Source organism: Triticum urartu, chromosome 6 (assembly GCF_003073215.2).
Source record: "Triticum urartu cultivar G1812 chromosome 6, Tu2.1, whole genome shotgun sequence".
NCBI lineage: Eukaryota > Viridiplantae > Streptophyta > Magnoliopsida > Poales > Poaceae > Triticum > Triticum urartu.
In genome coordinates this window covers 294380822-294391856 of record NC_053027.1, presented here as the reverse complement: position 1 = coordinate 294391856, position 11035 = coordinate 294380822, and the positions used below count along the sequence as shown (strand labels likewise).

General features: G+C 45.8%; 1 protein-coding gene and 1 pseudogene across 1 annotated transcript; one reads left to right on the top strand and one right to left on the bottom strand.

Annotated features, from left to right (window-relative positions):
* Positions 1 to 307: 307 nt before the first annotated feature.
* Positions 308 to 1738, bottom strand: LOC125517663 (ervatamin-C-like). Its single transcript, XM_048682872.1, has 2 exons — positions 1243 to 1738; positions 308 to 879 (listed from the first exon to the last, which is right to left on the bottom strand). Exons 1-2 carry the CDS (start codon positions 1736 to 1738, stop codon positions 308 to 310), a joined length of 1068 nt encoding a protein of 355 aa, XP_048538829.1.
* A 5222-nt stretch (positions 1739 to 6960) lies between these two features.
* On the top strand, positions 6961 to 8194 carry LOC125517242 (annotated as a pseudogene).
* The last annotated feature ends 2841 nt before the right edge of the window (positions 8195 to 11035 follow it).

Genomic DNA, 11035 nt, shown 5'->3' with positions numbered 1-11035 from the left:
CTATTGGGGGCGCGGCTGGAGATGCCCTTACCTTGCACAGAACTAGAAGAAAAAAAAAAGATAGCTAGACACAGAGACTTTTTGCTGCCCTTTTGCTTGGGGACATTTTCCTTTTTAACAAGAGAACATGCATGATAGTTTATTGTTACACGTACACATACGACATGGATAATAGCGGTCGCGATGTAATCGACGACATAGGTAGGACGTCACAAATGCACGATGGAGTAGTACTAGGGCAGATGCTGCCGCTGCCTGCGAGCTTACTTAACTCGGAACGTATGTAGGTGCGCACGCATGATGGACATCACATGGTCGGGTAAGCGGTGTCGAGCGCGATGCCGCAGAGCCCCCCGCCTCCGACATCGCGGCGCATACGGATGTAGCCGGCCTCGCCCCACGTCTGGCCCCACGAGTTCTTGACGAGCCAGTACTTGAGCCCCGAGGAGGCGTCGGTGCCGTAGCCGACGGTCACCACGGCGTGGCTCATTTGGATCCCGCAGGGGGCCGAGAAGACGCCGCTCTTGTAGAACTGCATGCTGCTGGGGACCTCGATGGCCACCCCGATGGGCTGCCTCGCGACGGCGCTCTGCAGGGCCAGCTCGTTCTTGGCGACCGCCGCGTGCCCGGTGATGGTGACGGCGGGCTTGGCGCGGAAGCAGACGCCTCTCACCGCCTTGTATGGGTACAGCGCCGCTGTGGTGAGGCCGCCGTTCTCCATGATCCACTGGAAGGCCTTGTGGTAGTAGCCGCGGTTGCAGCCGCCGTCGTACTTGTCGCAGTCCACCAGCTGCTGCTCCGATAGGGGCACCAGCTTCCCTGTCTTGATGAAGTAGAGACTCTCCATCGTTGCCACCGCCGAGAACGCCCAGCAGCTGACTGCATGCACCTGGTCCGGTCCGGGCACAGGAACAGATTAGTTAAAGGAGGCCAGTACTTACGTAGTTGAAATGGATGAGGTTCCCCTAAACAAGCTCTAATGATAAGTGTCACCATGAAATAACATCGCTCTGACGTTTCAACAACTATAAAATTGTCATCTGAAAAACACCTTAAAGAAATTGAAACTTGTCTACCTCAAAAAAAAATTAAAACTTGTCATTCAAACATAAAGTAAATAAAGTTGTCATCCTCGGATAACTAAACATGTCATAAAAAACATCAGGACTGAATTTCTTCGTGTAAAGCGTGTGGCACTTACCAGGGCCTAAAAAAAGGTTAAAATAATTGGTAAATACGTACAGCATTGCGAGCCTTGGTTCTTGACCGGCGTCACGGCGCCTTTGGCCCTCCAGTCCACGCTGGGCGGAGGCGGAGCCTCCAAGGAGTCGTCGCCACCGCCGGACGACCAGAGGCCGTCAGCCTCGGCGGCCGTCGTGATGACCGAGTCAGTGTGACCGCCGGCGTCGTGTGACGACGCGTACCTTGCGACGAACTCCTCCCCGGTGAGGTCGGCGAATTGGTTCTCGCCGAGCTCGTAGGTGAGGTCGCCGCGCCTGTTGGTGGCATCGATGTACTCCACGTTGCTGCGGTACACCTCGAAGCGCCGCAGCCTCTCCTCCGCGCTCAGGTAGGAACGGTTGTGTGTGGCCTGCCACTGGCGAAACCTGTCCATCATCAGCATGTCACCGGCGTCGAGGTGGCCGCCCGACGCCGCAGGGAAGGCGGCGAACAGGCCGCCCATTAGCAGAACTACTGTAGGGGTCACCGGCCATGTGCCGCCATGGGAGAAAGCCATGTCGATCGATCGATCTACACAAACTTCTGCTTGAGCATGCAAGTGTAGACGGGCGTTTATATAGTGCGAGAGTTACAAGTGGAGCGCGGGAGCATGTCTTCAGGCAGTGTCGGGTTGGCTGTCGGCCGGCGACGGACGCATGCCGGAATGTCGATGCACGTACTACTAGCTAGTTGAGGAATGGTAACGATCTGCGTTTTGTCTTGGTGCCTTACTTGTAGCAGTGCACTATGCCCATGCATGCCTTGGCGCACGAGTTGGTTGGGTTGCCTTGCCCTGCACACTAACTGATGAGGGCCGGACACCGGTTTGTATACTAACTAATGCACCTTGTCGCCTTCCCAATTCTGTCAACATTTTCGTCTTCTAGCACAGTGCACGCATGCCAAATTTCAACTTAGCCGTGTTTCAGGCTTTCAGCCAGTGTTGATAATTTCAACTGATTGACAATACGCAGGATTTAACAACACGCCGCCTTTAAGAGCGGTTGGTGCTTCGATCATTGTAGTATAGACCACGTACGAAGCGAGTGCGTTCAACAAAAAATAACCTGCAGGGAGAAGCATTTTTGTTATTAAATTCCAAATCATGTCTACATTGCCAAAACGATCAAAGTAAGGCATAAGCTCCCACCCATATTAGTGTTTTGAATCTATTTGATATACCGACCAACCAATAATCAAATATATTGGCAATTATGTGCGGATACAGACTTGAAACTATTTGAATGACTGACCATGTTGAATGCGCAAAGTTGATTATCTTGTCATGAGCACAAAAGCAACACTTATTACTTACGTTGCCCCGTGCAAGATTGTCTTTGGTTAGTACAACTCCCCAACAAAGATACCATATGAAGATTTTAACTTCTAGTGGAATCTTTGACTTGCAAATTTTCTTGTTATTACTCACTCGTACCTCAGAATGCGTGAGCCCATGGTATATAGTCTACTGTGAAAGCCCCAATGTAGTAAGGTTCCAATGAAACACATCCTGGCCTTATTTCAGGTTAATCAAATCTAGTCGGGATAAAAGATTATGCCATGATATAAGCTCCGGGCCAATCAAATCCCGTCTGCATGAAATATTCGGCGGGGATAAACTGAGCACTTGTGCAATAGTATTATTCTTATCGTGAGTAATGATGTAGAAGGCTGGATATTGTTTTCAGAGACTACTATTGCCTAGCCATATGTCGTCCCATAAATGAATCTTCGACCTGTCCTTTATTGAGAAGGACCCAAAGCGAAAGAGATATTTCTTTGCCGCCATTAGGCCAACCCAAAAGTGCGAGTCGCCATGTTTTCAATAGGCCCGAGGCACCGCCTTTGCTGCCAATGTGCATCATGGTTTGCCAAATACTATCCTCGGAAAGAAGTTTGAAAAACCATTTACTAAGTAGGGCCTCATTCTTGACCTACAAATCATGAATTGCAAGGCCACCTTGGTCTTTCGGCCTACAAACCATGCTTCCTTTGGCGAGCCTGTATTTTTCTATTTACTGTCTCCTTTTCAAAAGAATCTGGATCTAAAATATTCCGGTCTTTGCAGGACACCTTTTGTGAGTTGGAAGAAAGAAAACATATAGATAACCATATTTGCGAGGAGAGAGTTAATCAAAACCAGTTGTCCTTCAACTGAGAGCGACATGTCTTTCCAACTGTTCAACCGCTTCTCTAGACGCTCCTCTACATGCTTCCACGTGATGAGACGCTGATAGTGAATCGGAATTCCCAGACATTTAATCCGGAATTGGCCATGTGCGCAACTAAACATGTCAGTATAATCGGCAACCGCCTCAACGGCTTCTCCAAAGCAGAAGAGTTCACTTTTATGTAAGTTAATTTTGAGTCCCGATATTTGCTCAAATGATGAAAGTAGGAGTTTCAGGTTTTGAGCCTTGTCCAGTGTAACGCCCCGGACACACCCGCCGGTGGTCGTTAATCCTGGCGGGATCTAGACTGACCCCACAGATCAATACTAATCTTTTTCTGCGCACTTTGTCCTCACTCATGCACACCCGGGAGCAACTTTCCGATCGGTCACCCATCCTGACACTACTCCAAGCTGAGCACGCTTAACTTCGGAGTTCTGTCCGAATGGGCTCCCGGAAAAGAAGGAAAGGAATTCCTTATTGATATGAGTAGTCTATCATCCCTAATAAGCCAGTCTATCACATCTACCCCCACTCAGAGAACCGACGTCCTCGTCGGGCCACAGGAACGTTCCCTCTTGGCACATACGTCTGTGCATCCAGTACGGTACATGTACCATGCCGTGTCCACGACGGGTCACAAACGTCATGAACAACATGACCACGCACCTGTCCGCAACCATCCGTGTAACCGCGAGGGTCGGCTCTGATACCAACTTGTAACGCCCCGGACACACCCGCCGGTGGTCGTTACTCCTGGCGGGATCTAGACTGGCCACAGATCAATACTAGTCTTTTCTGCGCACTTTGTCCTCACTCATGCGCAACCCGGGAGCAACTTCCCGGTCGGTCACCCATCCTGACACTACTCCAAGCTGAGCACGCTTAACTTTGGAGTTCTGTCTGAATGGGGCTCTCGGAAAAGAAGGAATTCCTTATTGATATGAGTAGTCTATCATCCCTAATAAGCCAGGCTATCGCATCTAGATCTGATCGTCATGCTTTGGGCGCTCAATCGGAATATCCACCATGTCAGCAACAATATTAAATAGTATTGGGGACATTGGGTCACCCTGCCGTATTCCTTTTTTGTCAGAAAGTAATGGCGTACATCGTCATTGACTTTGATGGCCACACTGCCTCTAGTTACAAAATTTTGGATCCACTAGCGTCACTTATCGGAGAACCCTTTCATTCTTAGGGCCTATTGGAGGAAATACCATTTGGCCTTGTCATAGCCTTTTCCAAAGTCGAACTTGAATACTACTCCATAATGTTTTCCTGATACATCTCATGAACGGTCTCCTGCAAAATTACTATGCCATCAACTATATTCCTTCCTTGCATAAATGTTGTTGAGATGGTCGGACAACACGTTAAACTATCGAGTTTAAGCTATTCATAGCCACTTTGGTGAAGATCTTGATGCTAGAATTAAGGAGGAACATGGGTCTGAACTACTAGATCAGTTTGGCCTCTTTAATCTTCAACAGCAAGACAATCTTGCCAAAATTAAGTTTGAATAGGTCTAGTCATTTGGCATGAAGACAATTGAACAACTCCAAAAGGGTAGTCTTGATGATATCCCCGAAATTCTGATAGAATTCTATGAGGCAACCATCTGGGCCCAGACCTTTGTTATGTTCCATTTGGAACATCACTGCTCTCACCTCCTCTTCTGAGAATGGTGCCGTTAGGATATCATTTTCTTCTGCCATGACTTATGGAATATCAGCTATTCAGGTCTCATCAAGGGTGAAGTTCCCTTCAGTCGGCGCTCCAAACAATGATTTGTAGTATTTGGTAATATAATTTTTAAGCTCCTCCTGCCCGTCGATCCGCCCCTCATCTTGTTAGAGACTGTAAATACATTTCTTCCTATGCTGCCCATTGGCAACTAATTAGAAGTATCTTGTCTTACTATCAGACATCAAAATGAAATCAACTTTGGATCTATTTGATCTCCTCTTCTCGTAAATGACGGGCAATCTTCTCATTAGATAGATTTTTCAATCCAATCTCTTGTTGAGATAAGGTGCGCGTCTCTGCAATTTTGTCGAGGTCGTCAATAATGCTAGAGAGCCGTTGTTTTTCATTTTTATATATCCCGTTGCTCTGTTTCACCCATCAAGCGATGTGCTGCCTCATGGCCCTTATTTCAAAGTTCCATTTCTGAATAGGCATATGGCCAATGGTGGTTTTCTCCCAGACATCTTGATTATGTCTACAAATCCATCCACTGCAACCATCCCACTTCAAATTTCAAAGGGCGACAGACAGCTGGGTTCGTGGAGTTAGAATCCAGAATGATTGGTGCATGATCCGATAATGCCTCGATACGCTCTAGGGTTCACATGGTTAGCGGAGGAAATTTTAGTTCCCATTCGGTGTCCATGAGCACCCTATCGAGCTTCTCATATGTCGGCACATAACAATTATTAGCCCAGGTGAACTGTCGCCTCGGCATAGTGGCTTCCCGGAGATCCAAATTGTCTAATAACATTGAATAGGAAAGGCCAATGAGTGTCGAAGCAGTCATTATTTTTCTCTTACTTGTTCCTAAGGATATTAAAGTCCCCTCCCATAAGCATTGGATACAGGTAATTCTTAGTCAGGTTCACCAATTCACGAAGGAAAGCCGATTTGTACTCATCTTGGGCAGCCCGATAAACTGTGACCAGGCTCCATATAAAACTTTCGTAAGTGAAATTTGATATGAAATTCGTTGGCCAAAAAGCCAACAAGTCCATGGTTGTGATCTGTATCCCAAGAAGGATTTCTTTAGACCTTCCACGAGTTGGTACACTATGCCATGTGTAGTCAAAACCACCTGATAGATGATCGAGAACATGCATGCAAAATTCACATTTACCAGCCTCAAAAAATTGCCACAAAATTCAACTCATGTTCGCGCACACAATCACCGACGTGTTTATATTTAGCCAAGTCTGAGAGACCTCTGCTATTCAAAACATGCCTCTCATGTGGAAACTCGGGTCGGTTTGGAAAATTCCGCCTTCTTGGACAGTTTTTGTTACTTTTTAGAAGAATGTGATTTGAATTTCCATGAAGATGATGTGAAGTTACAAAACATGAAACCAAGTCTTGTGTTATCCAAATCAACCTCAGTAACCTCACCAACCAAGTGGAAGATAAGCAACCATCATATTTAGCATCCGAGGGCGGATGCCAAATATGATGGTTGCTTATCTTCCAAACTGAAGCATGGCAATTTTCGTGCTTCAGTTTGCTTTTGACAGAAACTGATCGTGTTGCCATTCTTACGTGAGTGGAATTGCCATCGGAAACGCAAGGGCCGGGACGTCACACACCTAACGCGTGGTACTTAGCATTTAGGTTTTCTATTCCAACAGGAAACTGTTGAATTCAGAAAATGCTTGGGTTTACCACCGAATAATCGGAGGAGACCCCACTATTATTCTTTGTTGTTGGATCTTGACCATGGCATCCCAGGTCAACCCCTCGTCACAAGTCAACACGCGCAATGGAAATCAGAAACTGCGGCGGAGCTATAGCTAGTCAGATTCCATGTCTGGCCCGCTGACCATTAACTTTCCCCTCCCCTGCTCTGCTCTGCTCTGTTCTGCTCGGCCGGGAAATGGAGGAGCCCCCGCCGGCGGAGCCTCGGTCGCAGCGGTTCGTGCTGTGGCTGCACGGACTGGGCGACAGCGGGCGCGCAAACGAGCCGGTGGCCGGGTACGCCTTCGCCGGCGCCCGCTGGGCCTTCCCCACGGCGCCCACCGCGGCCGTCACCTGCAACCGTACGTATACATCGGACCTCCTTCACCTCCATAGTTCCATTGCTTGCTTGCTTGACGTTTGACATTCTCGTGGTGTGATCTGTACTGTACGTGTTTTGCGTGCATCAGGTGGCATGCTGATGCCGTCGTGGTTCGACATCCACGACACGCCCATCACCTCTGTAAGCCAAACAGTCAATCCTCCTGTTTTTCCTTGGATTCACAATTAAGCGTGTACGAGCAGAAACTGATGGCCGTGTAATGAATCCCCTCCCCTGGGGGCAGAAATCCGTGAGGGGCGAGGCGGACGTGCTGGAGGTCCGTGGAGAGCGTGCACGCCATGATCGACCAGGAGATATCCGCGGGCACAAGGCCGGAGGACGTCTTCGTCTTCGGGCTCAGCCAGGGAGGTACCCACGCACAATCACTCCGTACTCTGTAGTGTAGTTTACGAAGAAACTGAGGATGAAATTGCATGCGCAGGCGCGCTGAGCATCGCGAGCGTGCTGCTGTATCCCAAGACGCTGGGCGGCTGCGCGGTCTTCAGCGGATTCCTCCCGTTCGGCGCCTCCTTCGCGTCCAGGGTGACGGCCGAGGCCAAGAAGACGCCGGTGCTGTGGGTGCACGGGCGAGCGGACTTCCTGGTACCGATCGAGGCGGGCAAAGACGGGACCAAGTTCCTGCGGGGACGGCTGGGCATGAGCTGCGAGTTCAAGGTGTACGACGGGCTCGCCCACGAGCTGGCGCCCTACGAGCTCCAGTACTGCGAGCGCTGGGCCGACGGCGGGGGTGGTGGCTCCAACGACGACCCAGGGACAAGAAGCGTGGACGGTGGCGTCCCGAGGACCAGGCGCTCCTGCAGCTGCGTATTCGGCTTCTTCTCTTGGTCGTAACCCGCCGTGGATCGCCGAGCGGAACGAGTTTTTTTTTCCTTCCCTTTGGTACTGATTACTGAAAATGGTCCAATCATGTATCCTTAAAAAAAAGGTCCATAGTTCAAATGGTCCAATCTGACTAGGGATCACACATTTTGACTTTCTACATGCATTTCTCACCGCATCACACTAACATTAAGCACGGTGCACGGATAACATTTGTACGCTTTCGGAGTCCTATTGACGATTCCTTAATGACCACTAAAGGAACATACATGCATGAAATCAACATGTTTCCACATGAACTCCTGTTGGTACATGATTTGCAAAATGAATGAAAAATACCAAACTCACGTGCAAGTTCACACTTCCGGAATGACATCCATGGACCCCATATATATATGTAAGCTTTCAAGAGCTCCACTGAAAGCAAAACTGCCGTAGATTAGAGTGATAATCCTTGCGAGTGTATCATGCTACGCTTGCATTCTTCCTTTCCCCGCTCAATGTGTTTGTGAACTCTGGGATACTGGAGGGAAACAAAGACACAAGATGGCATTTCATCGTTTTTCTTCTCGATATTTGTACCACGCAAGCTTATTGATCTGCTGTATCGCTTGTGCCTTTCCAATCCTTGGAGCGTTCTTCCTCGAGAAAATGATAGCTCCCTTATTTTTATGAAAGCAACCGATCATAATGCAAATACATTGAAGAGGATTCTAGACACTTATTGTGCTAGTTTAGGCCAGCATTTGAGTATAGCAAAGTTCAGCATTTTCTTCGGTCCTAACACTAGAATTTTAGCCAGGGAAGGTGTTTGCGGCATTTTGGATGTATTAACTAAGACTTCTACTTCGGTAGACCCCCCCTAAAAACAAGGACGGCTCAGATTAGCCCATACCTCTTCATAATAAAGGACATGATGGTCATATTTTGTTGTGTATGTTTTTCTTTTTAGAATATTCATTCGATTTATACGCATAGGCCGTACACTTGCCTGCTGGGCCTTCCCAACCATCTCTTTAAATCACAAAAAAATATGAGTGTGCCAAGATTTGAGACAGGGACTTCTGGTTCAAAATGCGACGCTATAACCAACTTGCCACCATCACTTAACATGGTTGCAAGCGTCTTTCTTATTATTTTCTTCTATCCGCTTTTTTTTTTCCAATTTTCTTCTTTCCTTCTTTCTTTTTTCTTGCTCTTTTTTTCTCGTTTTTAACGGTTTTGTCCCAGATTTATTTTCCTTCTCTATTTCTTATTTTTCGTTTTCCTTTCTTTTTTGTTCATTTTTTATTTTCCCTTTTCTCTAGCAATGTGCAAACTTTTTCCAATTTCGTTTCTATGAAAGAATGGACTTTTAAAAAAATTTGCGAACATTTTTTTAAACTTGGTGAACATTTTCCTAAATCAATATTTTTTGTAAAATTCATAAAAAATATTGATGAACGTTTTTTAAAAATAGATGATTTTTTCAAAATTGATGTTCCTTTTTCTCGAAATTGATGAAGTTTTTTCAAAATGAATGCATATTTTCAAAGTAGATGAATTTGTTTTGCCAAAATTGATGGACTTTTTTCAAAATCGATCATACAAGGACATGAAAAATACTGAGACCATTTAAGAGATGTTGAGAAATGGGCTACTCCCAAACGGACTCTTCTGGCCTAACCGAACAGTCTTCGTCGAACATGGTATTTTTGGAAATCTCAAGACTGACCCAAACTTTCGTAAGCAGGTAGGCGTGCCCATGGTAGTCATTTACGCCAGGTTTGAATGATTTCCTACACCATATGCAAGTTGCGACATGTCCCGCCATTTATTGACTATTTTTTACCAAGAAAACAACAGAAAATACAAAATTTATCGAAAAGCAAAGCAACTTGGCATGGTGCCATTGGAAAAAATAGGGTCATTTCAAGGATGTCGAAAAACAACATGCTATGAGATGAAGCCTTGTATTTTATGAATATTTGTATTTCAATGTTTGTACTTTTTTTTTACAATTGTGTCTTTTCAATGTTTGTATAATTTTTTAGAATGCGAGTGTTATAACTTATGAACAAAATTTGAATAGGCAAACTTTTTTTGAAATTTTGGAAAAATGAAAATGGAAAAGAAACAAAAACTATCAGCAAAAAAGAGAAAGAAATAGTGGGAAAAATCTGTTTTGCTACAGTAAGCTGGTTGGTAAAGGATAGTTCTAGTAGTTTGCGTTTTTGTAGTTAGACATTTGAGCTTATCAGTTTGTGTACTTAGTGGCGAGCGGTCGGCAGTGAGAGCTACAGGGTTTGATCCGCGCATTGCCATTTCCTGTTTAATGTATTTTCCCTGTTTTCACGTGCGCAGTCAAGGCAGCGTACTGTGCATGGCACCTTCTATCTGAATCTACTTCCAGAAGGTGAACCCTATTTGCCACCCGAGGGTGTCAAACTGTCATGGCTTTGTTGAAGCGAAGCGACCGACACGATATGCGTCGGCCCACTTTGAACGAGCAACCGGTTTTAGGAAAATGTTCGGTGTGTATAAAAAGTGTTCATCGTGTCTACTAATTTTATTCAACGTGCATTTCAAAAATATTCGGCATATATTTTAAAGAAAGTTTAGTTTGTATTTGAAAAAAAACACCGTATACTAGGAAAATGTTAAGTGCGTATTTTAAATTCACTTTTTAGAAAACTGTTCATATTTAAGAAAAGAATATTCTATTTTTTATGATTTTGAAACATTGTTGGCATTTTCAAGAAATTTTGTTCGCATTGTTTTGCAAAAGTATTGAAAAAGAAAGAAAGTCGGATCTGCAGCTCTAAATAGTACTTTAAACGTTAGCGCTGCCTTCAAGCCGTACCCATTTACAAGGCCATCTGGTTAGCATTGGTTCCATTCATGGCCAGGTTGTGAGTTCAATACCTGGTGCAAGTGCTTTTATTTTTCACATTTATTATGGATACATGTCTCAAAAAATATATTAATACGTGTACGACAGACTACCATATAGTTTGTGAAA

Bases quoted from the DNA above. Each gene is read 5' to 3' on its own strand.
- LOC125517663 (XM_048682872.1), bottom strand. From the start codon at position 1,738: ATGGCTTTCTCCCATGGCGGCACATGGCCGGTGACCCCTACAGTAGTT. The intron at 880-1,242 runs GTACGTATTTAC...AGGTGCATGCAG, and splicing joins GAACCAAGGCTCGCAATGCT to TCAGCTGCTGGGCGTTCTCG.